Raw genomic sequence first — 21167 nt, 5'->3', positions numbered from 1 at the left:
CTGAGGCAGAAGCTGTTCCCTGGGAGGGTGCTGAGGCGCTGGCACAGGGTGCCCAGAGAAGCTGTGGCTGCCCCATCCCTGGCAGTGCTCAAGGCCAGGTTGGACACAGGGGCTTGGAGCAGCTGCTCCAGTGGAAGGGGTCCCTGCCCATGGCAGGGGTTGGAGCTGGAGGAGCTTTAAGGTCCCTTCCAACACAAACCAGGCTGTGGATCTATGATTCTATCACAAGATCAGCCCACTGGAGAGGGAATGGGATGTTAACTCTTCAGCTCATCACATTACTGTAGTAATGCAGACATTGACCTTCCCTTCTCCTTTATCACTCTTTACAAGGAAACACATGGAGAGCTTTGCTGAACAAACTCCCATGGCCAGCACTGCATCAAAGAGCAAAGCTGGGTACCACGTACAGGAGGTGGGTAGCTGGTTCCTGAGCAGTGAACACTGAAGTGAAGCTGCTGCTTGTGACACGCTGCAGTAATTCCTTTAATAACTGCAAGCAGAGTAATTCTGGCCTTTGGCCTTCCAAGAATTCCATCTCCTGCTGTCCTCAGCTGGCTGCCAAGGTCAACAGCATCTTGTTTTCACACAGGAGCATACGTAAGTGTAAAGGGGGAAAATAAGGCTCAGAGTTTAGCCTCCCACTCTGTGGCATCTGCTGGCTCACCAGGGACTAACGCAGGGCTTGGCTCCAGGGCTGGCTCTTGGCATGTGTGATGAGACAGAGAACAAGGCATTGGGCACATTCCAACATGCACGAGGGGAAGTAAAGGAGGTGGAGTACAAGAAGAAAGGGAAAAAAGGCAGTGTTAAACACAGCTATGTGACATATCCTCATCTAGAAGGGATCTGAAAGGAATCTCAGTACAAGAACTCCTTGGGGATTTGGGAAGACTGGAGCATGGATCTGCATACTACAGCTTTAATCTCTAATTACACCACTAACCATGGGAACAAAGCTGAGACAGACTACACTGAGTAGTGCCTACAACAACCTTTCCTGCATATCACTGTCACTGTGTCTGAGTTCTGTATAGAGACATCCCAACAGCCTGAAGACAGCAAAGAGAGGATTTGGGATGGTTTAGTGTGAGGTGTCCCTGCCCATGGCAGGGGGCTTGGAACTGGATGATCTTGAGGTCCTTTCCAATCCTAACTATTCTATGATTCTATGAGCTCAGACTCCATTCAGTGCTCACTTCTTTGAACTAAAGCTGACATAGATGATAACACTTCTACATCCAAAACCCCCTTTTCCCTCTATGGCTTTGCCACCATTACCAAGAAGACACTAAAGAAGCAGAAAAGCACAAGGAAACACAGGAATGAGCAGGAATTTGTGTGTGTAGAGTCTTACTGAAAGGGAGATTTTGTTTGTTTTAGGTGGTCAGCAAAAGGAAGCAAATCATCTGCAATGCAAAGAAAAACCACATCCCTGCTCCTCCCTGCAAGTCCTGCTCTTCAGAAGATACGTTCTGGGTGTGCATAGATGAAGATCACTCTGAAGGGGAGATACAGTATGAATGAGGTTGCTTTAACCCACTATGAAGGCTGTGGTTGGGAAAGGATCTACATGAAAACCAAGACTTTGTAAAAGCCTCTGAATTCTGTTAAATATTAAAAGTATAAAAACAAGAAAAGTTAAGATTTATTTGAGGTAAATTGACCAAACCTTCAGGAATTTCATTTTGCTTGGTTACTGGTGAGGAGCAACACATGGGTTTAGTTCTAGTGCCAAAGGTGACAGCTCAGCATCACCGGCCAGGGAAGGGATGAGAGAGAATAAATGTATTGTGAGGTCTTACAGCAGTTTCTCTTCTCTTTGTTGGTACTGGCAGCTCCAGAGGAGGCCATGGAGCTGCTGCGAGGGCTGGAGCAGCTCTGCTCTGGAGCCAGGCTGAGAGAGCTGGGCTGGGGCAGCCTGGACAAGAGAAGGCTCCTGAAGAGGAGAGCTGAGAGCAGCTCCAGTGCCTAAAGGGGCTGCAGGAAAGCTGGAGAGGGGCTTGGGACAAGGGCCTGGAGGGCCAGGCCAAGGGGAATGGCTTGAACCTGCCCAAGAGAGGGGAGACTGAGCTGAGCTCTGAGGCAGAAGCTGTTCCCTGGGAGGGTGCTGAGGCGCTGGCACAGGGTGCCCAGAGAAGCTGTGGCTGCCCCATCCCTGGCAGTGCTCAAGGCCAGGTTGGACACAGGGGCTTGGAGCAGCTGCTCCAGTGGAAGGGGTCCCTGCCTGTGGCAGGGGTTGGAACTGGGATGAGCTTTAAGCTCCCTTCCAACCCAAACCCCTCCTTGATTCAATGATTCCTGATGAATCTGGGGTTTTATTCAGTGTTAAGTTAGGAATTGCTACTAGGAAAGAGCCACAAGGTGAGGTTGAGACAATGGAAGCCCTACCAGATGTGAAGAGCCATTGTTGGTCACCGAGGGCAGGCTGGCCCAGCGCTCGTTTTCCAGCTCTTCCATCACCTGGTTCATGGCACTCTTCAGCCACGTATCCACAGACACCCCGATCTGCTTGAGCAGGTCCAGACGAGCCTCTGCCTTCAGCTTTATTATCTGAGGAAACAAACACACAGCAGTCAGAGCCCTCTCGAGATCACCTTCCACTCCTTGCCATGATTCCAATGGGGTATTTCCTGATCCATCGCTCCATGCGGAGCAAGGCTGGTTCTTCATTTCCTTGCCTGTAGGGATGTGGAGTGAGCCAAGAGACAGCGGATGGTGTTCTAGAGAGGTAAAACCACAGGCACAGCCAATCTCACCAGTTGGGACTGGATGATCCCTCAGGTCCCTTCCAACCCAAATCATTCTATGACTCCATGAAAACAGCATCATGCTAAGTTTCTCCTCCTATGTTCTAGTGGTTGGTTAATGCAGATCATTTCCAAAGGGCAAGAAAGCAGACAAATCCCAGCATTTCACTGTGTTTTAGAATCAGGGATACTCCTGGGCTTCAGACCCTGGATGCTCTTTCAGCTGGTGACTAAACTGGCTATGATACCCAAGGAAACCCAATGTGAGACACACACCCCCAAAATGTGTCTCTTTCCCATCAGCACTTCCCAGAGCTCACAGGAAGCTCCTTTGTTATGGAAACAGAGTATTATAATCCCAGAATGAAGTATCCCACTGCAGTGAACAGCTCCATGAGTTCTGTCTTTGGAACTGACTGCAAATGCAGGTTTCCTGATGGCTGGATGCACTTCAGCATCCTGGCATGCTCCTGTGGGGCTGGAGCCAAGGCTTTCACTGGTTTATGGCAAACCACCACCCTGATCCAGATCATTAACAACCTAAAGAGGAGGAAGGGCAAGAGCAGCATGAAGAAATGAAGGACTTGAAGGAAAGCAAAGGGGAATTCCAGAGATCAATAAAGGAAGTGGGGGAAAATCCTATGTTATTTATGACCATTGTCATCATGATCCTGATCATCACAGAATCATAGAACAGTTAGGGTTGGAAAGGACCTTAAGATCATCCATTTCCAACCCCTGCCATCATCATCCTCTTCCTCCTCCTCCTCCTCCTCTTGCACTTGCTCACCAGAGGAACCAATACCAAGTGATTTCATCCTTCAGTGAGTCACTGATGGAGGCAACAACAGGAACCCACTGAACCACCCCTTGAGCCTTCCCTGTGTTTCCTTTCAGTGTTGTTCCTTCTTAGCATGCTGCTGAGCAAGCAGGGAAGTTTCATGTCCTTCCTCACCCTTCCACAGGGATCAGAAGCACTTTAAGACAGCATAGCTACCTGCAGTGACCCATTAAGTTAATAGCACTGTGAAACCAAGCAAACTCAGCAAAGGTAGATGGGTTGAAGCAGAAATCAGAGGGGAAGTACATTCTATGTAGTGCCTGAAGCACAGTAGGCTATGTAGGGTATGTGTCCAGTGGGTTTGATGGATGGACCACTCATGGATAAGGAATTGAATAGGCTGGATGGCTGCACTCAAAGAGATGTGGTCAACGGCTCCATGTCCAAGTGGAGACCAGTGATGAGTGGTGTCCTCAGGGGTTGGTGTTGGGACTGATGCTGTTCAACATCTTTGTTGGTGCCATGGACAGTGGGATCCAGCACCCTCAGCAGGGTTGCTGATGGCACCGAGCTGTGTGGTGCAGTGATGCTGCAGGGAAGGGATGGGATCCAGAGGGACCTGGACAGGCTGGAGAGGTGGGAACTTGTGAACCTCATGGAGCTCAACCAGCCCAAGGGCAAGGTCCTGCCCCTGGGTCGGGGCAACCCCAGCACAAACACAGGGGGAGATGGGATGGAGCCTGAGGAGCAGGACTTGGGGTGCTGGGTGAGGAGCAGCTCCCCATGACCCAGCTTCAGTGAGTGCTGGAGCCCAGAACCCCCTCGTGTGCTGGGGGCACCCCCAGAGTGTGAGCAGCAGCTCAGGGAGGGGATCCTGCCCCTCTGCTGTGCTCTGTGAGACCCCCCCTGCAGCCCTGAGCCAGCTCTGGGGCACAAGAGGGACCTGGAGCTGCTGGAGCACATCCATTCTATGAGTGTGAATCCAGACACCCATTGGTGTCACACAGATTGTTCTCCCTCTAAACTCACACCCTTACTCCACACAGAAGCTTGTCTGATATGAACTGATTGTGGTGGTTTTGTTCTCCACATGCTCCTGCACTTCAATGTTATCTTCCTATTAAGAAGATAAGTGAGAAAATCAACGACTACAACCTTCATTCAGGCAAACCCTGAACATGGATCTGTTTTCATTTTAAAGCCATCTGCAATGATGTCTTTAAGCCTGTTTCAAACAATAGAACTACTTTTGAGAGGCATTATATTGAATTCCCTGTAGAAGACATCATGCTCAAACCATGACAATAGGTGATTATTTAAAGCAGTATGTATTTAGAGTAGAATTTGTCACTTCAAAGGTATCTCCCTATGGGCACTGGTGCATGCACACACTCTCCCACATGATGAGGTACAGAGACTGAGCTTGGGAAGTATTTCCCATGGGAAAAGCCAAAGCTGCTTAGCCAAGTGAAGCTCCCACTTCTCCTTCCAAGTGGTCTTGAGGTGAATGATTAACGTGTGCTGTGAATACTGTTCACAGAGCTGAGAACAAGGGGAGAAGTAAAACACAGTTATATGCATCACAGTACTGCAGACATGATTCAAACACTGCTGCAGAATGAATACAGAGGCCAAGGATGGAGCCACGCATCAGCATTCCCATCTCAAAGGCAGATCCTTCCAAGCCAGGTGCAGCATCAAGGGGACACATCATCCTTTCCTTGTGTTTGCTTTCTGAGACTCCCATAGATGGACTTCATGCAGCTCAACACAAGTCATTTGTTTTAGCCTGTCAATGAGAAACTCCCTGTTTTATAAGTTCACTAAGCTGAGCTGCCTCCATGTGTGTATCCACTTGTGGAGTTAGGTGTTATCTCCTAATTCATCTTTATGTTCTGATATTATTGGAACAAGTCCAGAGGAGGCCACGAGGATGCTCAGGGGCTGGAGCAGCTCCTGTATGGAGCCAGGCTGAGAACATTGGGGCTGTTGAGCCTGGAGAAGAGAAGCTGCGTGGAGACCTCAGAGCAGCTTCCAGTGTCTGAAGGGGGCTCCAAGGATGCTGGAGAGGGGCTCTTCATCAGGGACTGCAGTGATAGGACAAGGGGTGATGGGTTCAGACTGAAACAGGGGAAGTTCAGGCTGGAGATAAGGCAGAAGCTGTTCCCTGTGAGGGTGCTGAGGCACTGGAATGGGTTGCCCAGGGAGGTTGTGAATGCTCCATCCCTGGCAGTGTTCAAGGCCAGGTTGGACAGAGCCTTGGGTGCCATGGTTTAGTGTGAGGTGTCCCTGCCCATGGCAGGGGTTGGAACTGGATGAGCTTAAGGTCCTTTCCAACCCAAACCATTACAAGGACTTTCCATGTGCCTTCCTTAGGCCAGGATCAGCCTCGTTGTTTTCCTATCTCACCTCATTATGCAATTCCTAATTAGCCTGAGTTACACAACAGCACCAAACCTCAGTCCAGGCATGCCATAAACATCTGTACTTCGTGTTAGTACCCTGTTGTAAACCCTGTTGTTTGTACTAAGTTGTTACCTAGAACAAACAAGCTGCTCCAAGACCCTTGACTGTACTTGCTAAGCATCAGACAGGAGTTTTCAATCCAAGGTACAAAGTCAATCCAAGGAATTACCCCCCCCTATTTACACATAGTAGCCTTAATATTTGACAAATGTTTGTTCCAAACCACAACTGTTTTGAGTTTCATTCCATTGCAGACAAGCCATAAAACAACAGGGTTAGGTCAGGCCTGCACTTGAAAGATGCAGAACACATTTACAAGCATATATTGTAAGCTAAATAATGCTGCTGGTAGACCAGGATTAACAGCTTCCTACCTATAAGAATGCAAGAAACCCCAAGCAGACAGGAGTATAACTATATTCTCACATTGGAACAGCTACCTATGGATTTAATCCATGCTATTTGGTGTTTGTTAGGCCACCCCTGGAATAGTGAGCTCAGGTTTGGTCCTGCTGTACACTATGTGGATGGGCTGGAGAGGGGCCAGAGAGGACCACAAAGATGGTCCAAGGAATGGGCAGCAGTGAGGAAAGGCTGAGAGAGCTGGGACTGTTCAGCTGGAGAAGAGAAGGCTCCGGGAGCCCTGATCCATGTGCCAGGAGGTAAAGGAGGCTGCAGAGGAGATGGAGACTCCCTTTGGACAAGGAGTCCATGGGAAAGCCAAGGGGTGATGGACACAAGTTACTGCTGGGAGATTCCCACTGGACACAAGAGGAGAATCATTCCCAATGAGAACAAGCAGCCACTGGAATAATCTCCCTAGGAAGTGGTGACTCCCCATGTTGGACACTGTTAAGATTGGGCTGCACAGGGTGCTGAGCATCCAGTCTAGGTCATGCTGTGCCTGGAGAGGTTGGACCAGATGATCCTTGAGGTCCCTTCAGCCTGGGATTCCATGATTCTAGGATTAAAACTACAAGCCCTTCATCCAACTATCACTGTGTCTAAGTCGTGACTACATCCAGATGGACCCACCTTGCACAAGAATGCCAACTCCAGCTTGCCCAGGCTATGGAGTTCTGAGCTGGGAAGGGAGCCAGGAAGTGATGCAGTGAGATGGGGTGAGCATGGCATGCTCTGGGACACATCACAGCTTTGCATTACCATGTAAAACCACAAGAGCCTTAGGAAAGGATGCACAAGCTCTCAAAGCCTTGTTCCCTCATAATATATTGCAAATAATAACTAAATAAGGCTTTAATCCTTGATTTTTCCCTCTCAAGGAAGCGGACTCCAGCAGCCCCATTCCTGATGGAATGACCTCCACTGCCAGAAGCTCATAGACTTGCAAATGGGACCACAGAAGGAGCTAGGTTGGAAAAGACCTTTAAGATCAGCCAGTCCAACATGTTAAGTCAAGTAAGCACTTACATTCCCAGCAGTATTAAGTACCTCCAGGAAGGCAGCTGGGTTTCGAGAGCTTGGGAATGCTGGAATTCAGGACTCTGGGTGCTGCCCAAATCTCATTGCTATTAAGTCTCACTGTAGGAGAAATATTTTCCTATTTACTAGTGAAATTCCTATTTACAATTCCTATTCAGCCTTTCCTATTTACTGGCTAAGGAGTTAACACTGATTGAAAAAGCCTCAGCCACCCACAGAACTTACAGTGCTCTGGGTGGTTCTTGCTCCCCTATTGCCTTAGTTGATGGTAGGTTATAAGCAGATGAAAGGGAAAACCCCCAATACCTTCAAAGATATAAATACTGTTATCTATGTCTCACATACCTATGATTGCTCTACATGGAAGAAGGAATAACTTTGCTTATTTACTGTTCCAGGCTTCATTAAGCAAAGGCTTTTGACCTACAGCTTGCACAACTGCACATGTAACCCAGGGAGAACACATTACATAGCTGGTCTCTGTTCCCAGAGAGAAAAGGGCCTACAAGAAACCAAGGGCTCATTCACATCCCACAGACACCTCATTACAAGCCCTTTAAAGTCAGTTATAGAAGTGTTGGGGTAAAGGAGAAATCCAGCAAAGCTCAGCTAATGTTGGCCCTTCAGTGCTCTGGGTGATGATTGTGAAGGTCAGTGTTCAATGGGGCTTCCTGAAAAGAGAGTTCCTTTATTTACCATGATTTTTCAAGGTGCAGAACATGACCAGGACCAACATGTGTCCAATCTCTCCCTGCTGCACAGTCCCTGGGCTTCTGGATCTATAATAAACCCACCTGAACCCCACTGCCCTGCCCATTTTTCCATAGGATCCCAGACTAGTTTGGGTTGGAAGGGACCTTAAAGCTCATCCAGCTCCAACCCCTGCCATGGGCAGGGACCCCTTCCACTGGAGCAGCTGCTCCAAGCCCCTGTGTCCAACCTGGCCTTGAGCACTGCCAGGGATGGGGCAGCCACAGCTTCTCTGGGCACCCTGTGCCAGCGCCTCAGCACCCTCCCAGGGAACAGCTTCTGCCTCAGAGCTCAGCTCAGTCTCCCCTCTCTTGGGCAGGTTCAAGCCATTCCCCTTGGCCTGGCCCTACAGGCCCTTGTCCCAAGCCCCTCTCCAGCTTTCCTGCAGCCCCTTTAGGCACTGGAGCTGCTCTCAGGGCTCCCCAGAGCACAGCAGAGGGGCAGGATCCCCTCCCTGAGCTGCTGCTCACGCTCTGGGGGTGCCCCCAGCACACGGGGGGGTTCTGGGCTCCAGCGCTCACTGAAGCTGGGTCATGGGGAGCTTTTCTCTTAAATTACCCAGAATTACTTCTTTTAGACATAGGTTACATTTATGAGCATGTTCAGGCATTAAAAACACATTAAATTAGGATTATAAGTAGATCTAAACCATCTTTTCTGAGAAATACATTATTTCACTGCAGTGTTTTTCTAGTGGCAAGAACATAACCATTAAGTGGGTCACAGAGGCTCATTTGGCAAATGGTTTTACCTAAGAAGAAAGGAACATGGAAAGGTTCTGGCAAAACAGCCTGAAAAGATATTATCATTCTTTTTATTCCATTTAGAAACATTCACACTTAATTCTGGGCTTCTTAAGATGAAAAGTGTATTAAAATGAACTCATTCTCTTAAAGAGAAATACTGCATCATTCAAATGTGGGGCGAGCAGAAGTATTTGCTCAGTGACAGAAGGAACTACCAGTCCAGTAAAAACAAGCATTGGAATGCCAAATATGTCTCAGAAAGCAATGTAAGGCCACCTCCCCCCCATGCAAACCGGTTTTAAACCACAATCCAGTGCTATTCCAGTAGGGATGCATTCAATAATCCATGCAATTCAGCTTTCAGTGCCTTGTGGATGTTAGGGGTGGAGAGCAGCTATGCCAAACCCACCCCAATTGAAAAGATAAATCCAATCCAACACAGCTCACCTAAAACTGTGGTGCCTGAGGCAGGAACTTGAGCTAAGCCTTGGCACAGGAGTCTTGCAGTGATTTGGATGTGCAGCGTTTGACTGCAGTACTGTAAATCGAGGCCATACGATGCCAGAACAAAGAAGCAGCTAAGGATGCTCTTCCTGCTTTAACCTGTGTTTGCTTTGTCTTCTCTACAGCCAAGAGAAAATCACTTCCCTCTGGGCTGCAGGGGAAGCTCAGCCACTGTTTGTGACTGCAGTGAGGCCGCAGCAAGCTGGAACCAACCCATCTATGAACACATCAGGTGGGGACCAAAACCACAGACAGATGGGGCAGCCTGGACAAGAGAAGGCTCCTGAAGGGGAGAGCTGAGAGCAGCTCCAGTGCCTAAAGGGGCTGCAGGAAAGCTGGAGAGGGGCTTAGGACAAGGGCCTGGAGGGCCAGGCCAAGGGGAATGGCTTGGAAAGGGCTTGGAGCAGCTGCTCCAGTGGAAGGGGTCCCTGCCCATGGCAGGGGTTGGAGCTGGAGGAGCTTTAAGGTCCCTTCAACCCAAACCGATCTGATTGCATGATAATCCCCAAACCCAACACTTTTTCTGCACCAACAAAGGAATTAGCTAATAAATGACATTTTCCAACACTTTCTAGGGTTTTTAAGTGGCAGGAAGGTTCTACACATATCACAGCAAAGTCAGTTAATTTATATGCTAAATATTCCACATGGAGTGAAATCAAACGAGTCTGTTGGGGTGAAGCAAACAGGAAATGAAACACTGACACAGATAACGGGTCTCAAAAGGGAATGCCAAGGTGAAGAAAGCAGAGGTGAAGCTGTTCATGGAGAGGAGCCCACCTGCATAGCTCCAGCCCACCTGAGTCTGGCCAAGCCCAAGCATATAGAAACATCAGAAGTCCCTAAGCAAGGAAAGCAGTTGGTTGGGAAGGAGATGGAGAGTAGAGAAGAGAAGCATTGAAGCATTTAGAGTTTAAGAAGTTGCTCTCACATGACTGGTAATGGGACTGAATATAAAGTACCCAAATTCTGTAGGCAGAGAATGAAATGTACATAAAATATATGTATTCAAGCCTTTGTTAACACACAGCAACCCTCAACAGGTTTGCTGATGCCATCGAGCTGTGTGATGCAGTGATGCTGGAGGGAAGGGATGGGATCCAGAGGGACCTGGACAGGCTGGAGAGGTGGGAACTTGTGAACCTCATGGAGCTCAACCAGGCCAAGGGCAAGGTCCTGCCCCTGGGTCAGGGCAATCCCAGCACAAACCCAGGCTGAGGGAGACTGGATGGAGCCTGAGGAGCAGGACTTGGGGTGCTGGGTGAGGAGCAGCTCCCCATGACCCAGCTTCAGTGAGCGCTGGAGCCCAGAACCCCCCTGTGTGCTGGGGGCACCCCCAGAGTGTGAGCAGCAGCTCAGGGAGGGGATCCTGCCCCTCTGCTGTGCTCTGGGGAGACCCCCCTGCAGCCCTGATCCAGCTCTGGGGCAGCAGCACAGGAGGGATGTGGAGCTGTTGGAGCACATCCAGAGGAGGCCCTGGAGCTGCTGCGAGGGCTGGAGCAGCTCTGCTCTGGAGCCAGGCTGAGAGAGCTGGGCTGGGGCAGCCTGGACAAGGCCCTTGTAAAAAGCCCATCTCCAGCCTAAAGTGCTTCTTTAGGCACTGGAAGCTGCTCCATGGTCTTGCTGGAGCCTTCTCTCCGTGTTCAGTGATTGGGTATAGCTGGTAAAGTACAAAGACACATCTCTGTAATACCATAGACTGATGATGTCCCTCTCAACAATGACATTCTCTTCTCACTAAACTGCTTTTTACCTTAAGAGTTGAGAATTCCTGACCTGTGGATTTCAGTGGCATTTTTCCAGGCTATTCCCAACCTTCTTAGCCGGAAAGATGAACGGCTCCAACAGCTCTCATATGGAGAAGGCAATCTGTTTACCCAGCATAGCCCTCCCAAGCATATGTTTCCAGAGCAAAGCCATAGATAGCAGCAAGTGACATTTTACATACCCAGCTTTCTGGGGGTTGGCAGCCTTATTCCATGCCATGGAGCATATGGAATGAGCTTTTCTCACATTGCTTAGGAGCAGAGGACTGCACTGTTGAAGGGTTCAACTGGAAGAACATGTTAACAGGCTGAAATGTAGCTACGTCCACTTGAGGACCACATACAGCACATGATTAATAGATTCCTTCCTAAGATAGAACAGGAGCCCAGCCAGCAAACACAACTGTTATCACAGCAGTGATAAATATTCATAGCCAAATACAAAGGGAGGGAGGAAACAGCCCTCCTCTTACCATTAAAAATGGACCTAAGCTTCTGAACTCATCAAACCAAGTAAAGAGCATCATAATGAGTCTTAATCAAATCTTATCTGGTACAAAGACTCTCTTGAGAGTTGTAGATATCCTAATGAGGAGATAAAATGCATCCCCCTATAATTAAGTGGAAATAGGATTAATTGCTGTGGAGGCCCCAAGACCTTCCTTGAGCACAGACCTGAGCACAAATGGGAAATCTCCCATCATCGTTGAGAAGAATTATGTCAGCTTTGGGACCAACTTTACTGCTTGGGAGACTCCCACTGGACTATCAAAGCATCAAAGTCTTTAGTTTGATAGAGACAGAGTAAGATGAGAGGAAGAATTCCAGCAACTCAGCCTAAGCATTAAGGATGCAGGCTGAAGGATACTGAAACATCAACTTTGTTTCTCCTTTATTTCTGCAACACAGATCAGTGCAGGCAGTAGCTTTTTGTCCCTACTGGTTTAGAGATAAAGGGATAGGTTAGAGATAAAGGGATACAGGCAGTGGAGAAACAAAAAGCTACTTTAATGCAGGTTAGATCTATTCAATTGACTGAACCTTCCTTACTCTTCATCAGGGACTGCAGTGATAGGACAAGGGGTGATGGGTTCAGACTGAAACAGGGGAAGTTCAGGTTGGAGATAAGGCAGAAGCTGTTCCCTGTGAGGGTGCTGAGGCACTGGAATGGGTTGCCCAGGGAGGTTGTGAATGCTCCATCCCTGGCAGTGTTCAAGGCCAGGTTGGACAGAGCCTTGGGTGCCATGGTTTAGTGTGAGGTGTCCCTGCCCATGGCAGGGGTTGGAACTGGATGATCTTAAGGTCCTTTCCAACCCAAACCATTCTGTGATTCTATGATTCTACTCTTGTTTCAAAAATGAAAGCTTAAAACACAGGAGTTGTAGTTCGGTTACATGAGTTGGCTGAGTAAGTGCAAAGGAGCTACACCAACAGTTCATGTTCTCAACTCATTGAGTTTCAAAGGTGTTAACCTCTTTTAGAGCTGTTGCTTGCATTGTGCCACCTTCATTTAAACGAGCATCCACTGCTCTCAGGGCTTGTCTTCATCAAGATCCAGCCCTGACACAGTGATGGTGAAACACTGCTCTGACAAGGATGGAGTTCCTCTGGATCTAAGCTGTGTGGTGAAGCATTAACCACAGTCAGTTGTAGAGCTCTGCCAGTGTCAGAGCTATTATCAGTTGTAGTCTAACACTCTATTTAAAACCAAGTGAGTTTTGGGCTGGGACAACTTGCACTAGAGCAGGTGGTGTCCCCATGGTAGAGGGCTGGAACTGGATGAGCTTTAAGGTCCCTTCCAACCCAAACCACTCTGTGATTCTATGATTCCATCACATCAACTAATAGTTGTTGCAGTTGCAAGTGAAGCTGCACTGATACCTTCCCACTAAAACAGTTTGTTTTCTTGTAACAACATATGTGTTATCATGAAACACCTCTAGACATGGCACAAGAACAAAGCTACTCTTGTAGTTTCAACCACAGCAGCACCCATAGTGTTTTGCAGATAATAAGATTTAATGTGACAAGGTGATAATGAACTAAGTAACATTAAAGGGCAAATTACTTTGCACTGTTCACACAGGGTGCAAGCATGGATGGTGTCAGGCAACCATAAAAGACCATATCCTCAGTAACAGCAGCAAAGGTTAATCCAATAAATGGGTCTTGGCATGCTTTGGGACTTATTTCTTCCTGTTTTACTGTATAAATGACATACATCAAACTGACCTTCACAGTGAAGTCTGTTCCTTTTCTGCTTTCCAACTGGATGAGCTTTAAGGTCCCTTCCAACCCAAACCTGTCTGTGATTCTAGGATCCCTAAGCCAGGTCCTTCCATCAACTGCCAGCATTCCAGACACCCTCTTCCCCCACTTGCTACAATGAGAAGGACCTCTTTGAAGCTCTGACCTACATCAGGGGGCTCTTTGCTTTGTTTCACTTACCAGCTGCAGCTCCATGCCCCCATTGCAGTGCAGTGGGTCAAGGAAAGGGCAAATCCACAGCTCCCCTATAGCCTGAATGAGTGACTGTAACTTTTAGCACAAACTCCATTCCCCAACCCAACCATTCCAGCTTAATCACTCCCACTTAAATATGCAGGAATGCTGCAAATGTTTGGGGTTCACACACTGAAAAGAATTATAATTGCATTACCAAAGAAAATGTTTGTGTTCAAAGCTTGCATCGTTTGTTCTTCTAGAGATCATATGTGTGCAGAGACCTCCTGTCTAATGGCCCTGAAATTAGTGAATGGGGCCACTTAGGGGAGGAGGGACAAAGAAGGGGTGAAGCTGACAGAAATTAGTAACCCCAAGGAAAAAGCTTATATAGAATTCACTTACTGGTTACTCTTACAATGAATTCTATATTATAACTTATGGCAATATATGGAAGTCACAAAGTGGTTTAAACACCTGCAGAGGAGGCCATAGAGATGCTGCGAGGGCTGGAGCAGCTCTGCTCTGGAGCCAGGCTGAGAGAGCTGGGCTGGGGCAGCCTGGACAAGAGAAGGCTCCTGAAGGGGAGAGCTGAGAGCAGCTCCAGTGCCTAAAGGGGCTGCAGGAAAGCTGGAGAGGGGCTTGGGACAAGGGCCTGGAGGGATGGGAATGAGCTTGGAGCAGCTGCTCCAGTGGAAGGGGTCCCTGCCTGTGGCAGGGGCTGGAACTGGAGGGGCTTTAAGCTCTCTTCCAACCCAAACCAGGCTGGGATTCTATGATTCATACAGAGCCAAAGCCTATTTTCTACTTGGACATCCTCCTTGGTGTTTCCTATTGCAGCACCTCCCTATCAAAGCTCTGCCTTTGAGGATGGACTCGATTATCATAAAGGTCTTTCCCAATCCAGTTGTTTCTATGGCTCTTTCCAGAATGCAACGAATAAGAATCACCCCTGTGTCTTTTCCTCTCCATCACCTCCCCCAGGAAACATGTCATCTCTCCACTCACTTTTCCACTGATTTACTGGGTTCTGTTAATCACACACTCCTAAGACTTGCAATCACTTCAGGTCCAGACTGATTTCATTTGTTACTCTTTATAATATTCTTTGTGCAAATCTTCTCCTCTGCAACTTCATGTCCTGATTTGATTTCTTTATTCTGCTGCTTTTATCTTCCATTCTCATTCCCTCTGTCCTTACATATTTCAGCATTAACTCTGTATACACTGGAGTACAGCCTATTTGAAACAGTGTAGTCAGAAAGGCTATTACATTGAAAGCACTTTTAGAAGAGAGCATATTCTGGATTGGTTTTAAAGGAACACCTAACATCTATCCCAGCAGCACAAGTGATTTCACTCTGTTTTCTAACCTCTTGAACTGTACATCACATTCCTAATTACATCAGGTATTCTGCATAGCTGGTGCTATGAGAAGCACTTAACTCAAACAGTTACAGTTGCTCCATAGTTTTAACTAAGCAACTTAGCTGAGAACTAACAGCTCAGTTCCTGTTGCTTCCAATAGGTTTCTTGACCATGAAACCAGTCCAGTGTTACCAACCCAACACAAGCAGAAGCTGGTTTATCTCTTCATGAGTCTTTAACCCAAACCAGGGCTCATAAATCACTGTTGTCTTTTGAAAGGTACCTCACAGTAGAAGCAGAAAGAGATGTAAAGGTTATTTCACATGTTTTCCCATTGACATTACAAATGACTATGTGTATCAAAACTGCTAGTACAGAAGCACAGCAGCATGTGGCAGTTGCTTCTAGAAACCAGAAAGCATCCAAGTAAGAGATACCATCACTGTTTTCTGCTATCAATTCCTTCAAGTAGAAGGAAACCAGTAAAATTGTGATTGTTTTATCTCTATTTATTACAAAGCCCCTAAATTCAGAGATTCTTGACCTTTACAGAGGAGCAGAAAAGGGAGCAAGTTTAATCACTGTTCATCAGGAGGGGTTTTTAACATCACTCTTCTCATCCCGAGTGTTTCATGAAGTTGTTTCTGTGATTTGAGAAGTACAAAAATCAAGGGGAAAAAAAACCATCTTAAAATTCCCTGATTTTGGATGCTAAAAGCTGACATTTCCATAAACACAAGTTTCCTGTGCCCAGAGAAGCTGTGGCTGCCCCATCCCTGGCAGTGCTCAAGGCCAGGTTGGACACAGGGGCTTGGAGCAGCTGCTCCAGTGGAAGGGGTCCCTGCCCATGGCAGGGGTTGGAGCTGGAGGAGCTTTAAGGTCCCTTCAACCCAAACCAGTCTGGGATTCTCTGATTCTAAACTAAAGAGCTGTCACATAAACCCTTCCATTGTAGGAAGCTGAACATGCCAAAACCTTTTCCTTCTTACCTCAGCTTTGCGAATACTCTCTCTGGCTTCATCTATTTTCTGCTCCAGGTCTGCTCGGGTTTGCTCAGACATCACAGGCCCATGGCATTCCAGCTCTTCAAGTGTCTGTCAGGAGCAAGGAAACACATCCCAGTATGCAGTCAATGCCAGCAAACCATTTACATGATAAATATTAATGAGATGTCAGGGAAATCATTGTTAGACTAGATGCTGAGTTGACCACTGATGGTCCATTCCAGGAAAACCAAGGCAAAATGCCATTTAAATACATGGAAATTCCACTTAGAGGAACACTTCAGCATCTTCACAGAAACACAGTATCATGGTATGAATACATTCATCTATATGTTGATAATTACACACTTAAATTGCTCTAGATTCATGTCTGGATGAAGAAGAGCATCTTAAACATGGAGAGGGAAGCTGCTAATGGAAGCTCTGTTGTAGGGGAAGCCAAGTGGGTTTGCTACATCTGCAGGAATGTTGTGTCCAGAGGATTTGCTGGAGCACAGAAGACACATTGGAGGTTTCTTAGGTTCATGTACATGGATGTTGACTGTAGAACAGCAAATGTAACTGCACAAACTGTCACCAGGTACGTGCAAATCTGTGACTGTTCATATGTTTTGTGTTAAAGAGTCTTTGGGGAAAGAGCAGAAGGAGAAACAGGTGCTAGGACCAGAATCTAGGATGCTCTCTCCTTCCTCTGGGTATTTCCCATCATATTTGGGTTACAGCCCCTGCTAACACCCTCTGCCTGGAGCTACAACTGCTGTTTTCTGCTATGGAGTGACCCAGGTTCAGCAGAAGACAGGTAAGATGGTAAACACCTTCCCTGCTCCTGCTTCCTCCTCAGTGCATTCCCCTGGGTGGTTTGAGGAATGGCTCACATGTTTCCCAAGCAGCCACTGGAATAATCTCCCCAGGGAAGTGGTGATTCCCCAGTGCTGGACACTGTTAAGTTTGGGCTGCACAGGGTGCTGGGCATCCAGTCTAGGTCATGCTTTGCCTGGAAAGGTTGGAGCAGATGATCCCTGAGCTCCCTTCAACCTGGGATTCAGTGTTTAAGGAAGTGGCATTTGTGTTTTGGAAAGGGACTCTTCATCAGGGCAAGGAGTTAAATGTGAACAGGGGAAGTTCAGGTTAGATCTAAGGCAGAAGCTCTTCCCTGGGAGGGTGCTGAGGCACTGGCACAGGGTGCCCAGAGAAGCTGTGGCTGCCCCATCCCCGGCAGTGCTCAAGGCCAGGTTGGACACAGGGGCTTGGAGCAGCTGCTCCAGTGGAAGGGGTCCCTGCCTGTGGCAGGGGTTGGAGCTGGAGGAGCTTTAAGGTCCCTTCCAACCCAAACGAGTTTGGGATCCTATGAACCAAAATGACTGAGCTGCTGACCTGGTAGTTTGAGTGTATCGTGCCAAGAAAGGCTTTGATGAACAGACAAAGCTGATTCCTTAGTGCTTACAGTGGCTCCTCCTGTATGCAGGGATATAATAGGTAAAGGAATGTTCTCCCAACCTACCCGCTGACTGTGGATGATGTTTTTATGCTCCCGGGCCACTCGGGTTGCCCATTTCCGAGCCTCCTTGTTGAGGCTGTGCTCTTCAGTCGTCCCAGTTTCCGATTCCAGTTGTCGACTCTGGGACAGAGAACAAGAGGACAAGTCACGTCACAGACCCAGGCCTGCCCCTGTACAATAGATGATAGTTATAGGATAACTTCCTATTGCATTTATCAGCATGGGATCTTGTTTCATACTAAACAAGACTCCACAAACACAACTCTCCTCCTCATGAACTTTGTGTGGTCCCATGTTGTGAAGAGCCAACAGTGAAACCAAATCAAAGCTCACCAGAGTCCACAATGGTCACAATGGGAACAAGCAGAGTGATACTGAACACCAAAGACAATCCGACTGCAATGAAAGCCGTTTATGATGAATAAAGCCAAAACACAGTTTCACCCATACAGCTGAATACATGCATTATAGGAAGCAAAGATGGAAGGTTATATGTGACCCAGTGGGCTGTTTAGGTTTGCTGTGATTTGGGATTCAATCTCAAGGCCATCAAATATTTAGAACAGCAATTTCTGTTCCAAATTGTCTACAAAACATCAATTTCAATTCCAAATCACATTCTTGATACTGTTACATCTTATGCCTCTTTTACTGTGTTTCATTATCCTCCCCTTCAATAAACACCAACTCCAAGATGAAGCAGTCCTCCACTGTCTCCAGATTGAACAGAACCCATTGGAAACACTGAAGACAGACATCCCAGCATTTATTTACTGAAATCATTCCAAATCCTTCTGCAGTTTCCATTAGTGCTCTCCCCAGTGCATTGATCAGAGAAGCATTAGGCTGGAAAAGCCCTTTAAGCCCATCCAGTCCAACCATTCCCACCCCTGCCCCATGGCACTGAGGCCTCGTCTCCACGGGCTGTGAACCCTTGCAGGGCCGGTGCCTGCAGCCCTGCCCTGGGCAGCCTGTTCCAATGCCTGAGCACCCTGTGGGGCAGGAATTGTTCCTCAGCTCCATCCAAACCTGCCCCTGGTGCAGCTTGAGGCTGTTTCATCCTATTGCTTGTTATGTGGGAGAAGACAGGTTTGGAGCATCCTGCTCTAATGGAAGGTGTCCTTGCCCATGGCAGGGGGTTGGAACTGGATGGGCTTTAGGATCCCTTCCATCCCAAAGCAGTTTGGGATTCTATGATCCAAAACATTGTTTAGGAAGGAGAAATTCATGATTAGCCAGCAGGAAAAGGGTAAGAGAAGAGAAAGACAAGGAATACTTTTCAGGCTAGGTGAGAAGCCTCCAGCCCATGCAGAAGAAGGGATGGATGGTGTTATCAAGTATTTCAGATGGTGAAGTGGTTTCATTTGGTGTCAAGGAAACAGACAATTCTATTTGGTAGAGACTGTTGTAAAGGAAGCCAACCAAAGTGATACTGAATGGGAGGTTTTTATGCCTTCAGATTATACTGTCCTCATGGGAGAGGCAATAATGGCAACTTCTGTGAACATCCTATCAGAGGATTTAATTGAAAATGAGGCAAAAATTAGTCTAGCTTATTTTGTTCAGCTAAGCTCCTTTTCATCAAAATTGAATACAGCCTTTATTCTTCTTCATCCTCTTCTTGTCAGAGAGGTTGTAAAAGAGATGATTTCCAATGGTAGAAGCAAGCAAAGGAAAGGTGGCTTTATGATCTCTGAGGTCCCCAGCATAAGAAGGACATGGAGCTGCTGGAGTGAGGCCAGAGGAGGCCATGGAGCTGCTGTGAGGGCTGGAGCAGCTCTGCTCTGGAGCCAGGCTGAGAGAGCTGGGCTGGGGCAGCCTGGACAAGAGAAGGCTCCTGAAGGGGAGAGCTGAGAGCAGCTCCAGTGCCTAAAGGGGCTGCAGGAAAGCTGGAGAGGGGCTTGGGACAAGGGCCTGGAGGGCCAGGCCAAGGGGAATGGCTTGAACCTGCCCAAGAGAGGGGAGACTGAGCTGAGCTCTGAGGCAGAAGCTGTTCCCTGGGAGGGTGCTGAGGCGCTGGCACAGGGTGCCCAGAGAAGCTGTGGCTGCCCCATCCCTGGCAGTGCTCAAGGCCAGGTTGGACACAGGGGCTTGGAGCAGCTGCTCCAGTGGAAGGGGTCCCTGCACATGGCAGGGGTTGGGGCTGGAGGAGCTTTAATGTCCCTTCCAACCCAAACCATTCTAGGAGTCATCACTGTTTGACCTCTTTAATCACCTACATAAAGCTACTCCATCAGGTCACTGCAAAAGGTAGAGCCAAACACATGGATTCATTTAGGCAGATCCAATCCTTAAGATAACATCAGACTTCAGTTTTCCCTCCCTCAGCTTACTGGAATGAGCCTATCCAGCTCCTTCCATAGCTTCCAGCTGACTCTTACTGGCTGCATATGTGAGCAGAATGGTCTGACATTGCCTCTCCTCTATAAGACACCTCCTGATGAATTTTCAGGGCTCCCATTAGTCTTGGTCCTTCCCAGCATCTCATTTTCATTAAGCACCAATACAGACTTCAGTCACTTGAGCACCTTCTGCATTATCCCATGTGTGTTTTGGGGTTTTAATCTATTTATCAAAGGCACTTGACCAGAAAGAATGAATGCAAGCTTTGAGGCTCCTGTGGGTGTACTAAACCAGAAGAGGATTGTTACTGCATCAGACTGGTTCTATCAGTTATTCATAAAGCAGAACTGCAACCAAAGAGACCTCACCCTTGCTTAAAGGCCTAAAAATAACACAAACCTGGGGAGAAACCTAAAGCTGTGGTCTGTGTGGAAACCAAGAATACAAGGAGGAGACAAGGTCTAGAGGCAAATATAGTCTGGGCAATAAGCTGGAAACAGCTCCTAAGCTGGACAAGAGCAGAGTGTGTGGTGGAAACGCATGGGCTGAAATACCTGAGCAAGGAGAAAGGTTTTCATCCCAGCAGGACCTGGAGCTGGTAGGGTGGAGAGGGCCTTTAGTGCCCTGTGAAGACCAAGCTGCAGGCACTGAAGGTGGCTCTGAAGGAACTTGGAAGCAGAGGAGCATATAAGCAGCAAGATGACTGGCATGGAAGAGCAAGGGCTTCAGGAGGACTGCAGGGATGAGGCAGGAAGTCTGCAACCTCAGGTAAAGATAGGCTAGAGAGGGGCATCAACTGCCACTAAAACAGGGATGAAGACAGGAGCTAAAAGTGGAGATTCCTCTGAAATCAGAATTATAGGGAAAAAGGTGAGGAACTGAAGTGTTTGGTCCTAACCTGCTCTACTAAATTAAGCACTTGCTTAAGTGTTTTCAGGGCTGGAACTTGGTGGTGGCAAGATGTTCAGATGTCCAATGACTGAGCCTCTTCCCAAGAAAGTGGGAAACCAAAGCCACTTTCCATGGCCAAGGAATGAAGGAAGAGGCAAAAAAACCCCTGAGCTAAACATAGATGGACACTGTGCTGTTCTCTCAGGGTTTGGATTACAGTGAAAGCAGCATTTAGTGCTATAAATTCAATCAGGAAACCAAGAGAAAGTTCCAGATGACTCCAGCTTAGAGAGCAGTGATGCTGTGTCTTAAATTAACAGATGCATTTAGGCTGTAGACACACTTTGCTTCTCCATTTTGGTCTGAAATGTTGTTGCAGGTGCAGAAGATGCCTTAAGACAGGGTCAAACACACC

At 47.7% G+C, this 21167-nt stretch overlaps 1 protein-coding gene across 1 annotated transcript in view; it reads right to left on the bottom strand.

The window, feature by feature from the left end:
* Positions 1-21167, bottom strand: part of FCHSD2 (FCH and double SH3 domains 2) — a 139154-nt gene that overhangs the window by 10135 nt on the left and 107852 nt on the right. The window contains exons 11-13 of the mRNA XM_034060104.1: positions 17522-17638; positions 16006-16110; positions 2392-2553 (exon numbers count right to left, since the gene is read on the bottom strand). Coding sequence (XP_033915995.1) covers positions 2392-2553; positions 16006-16110; positions 17522-17638 — 384 coding nt within the window. The remainder of the gene's footprint in view (positions 1-2391; positions 2554-16005; positions 16111-17521; positions 17639-21167) is intronic.

The sequence above is a fragment of the Melopsittacus undulatus genome, chromosome 2 (assembly GCF_012275295.1).
Source record: "Melopsittacus undulatus isolate bMelUnd1 chromosome 2, bMelUnd1.mat.Z, whole genome shotgun sequence".
Taxonomy (NCBI): Eukaryota; Metazoa; Chordata; class Aves; order Psittaciformes; family Psittaculidae; genus Melopsittacus; species Melopsittacus undulatus.
The sequence above is the reverse complement of the archived record's forward strand: the minus strand, read 5'-3'. Positions and strand labels throughout refer to the sequence as shown.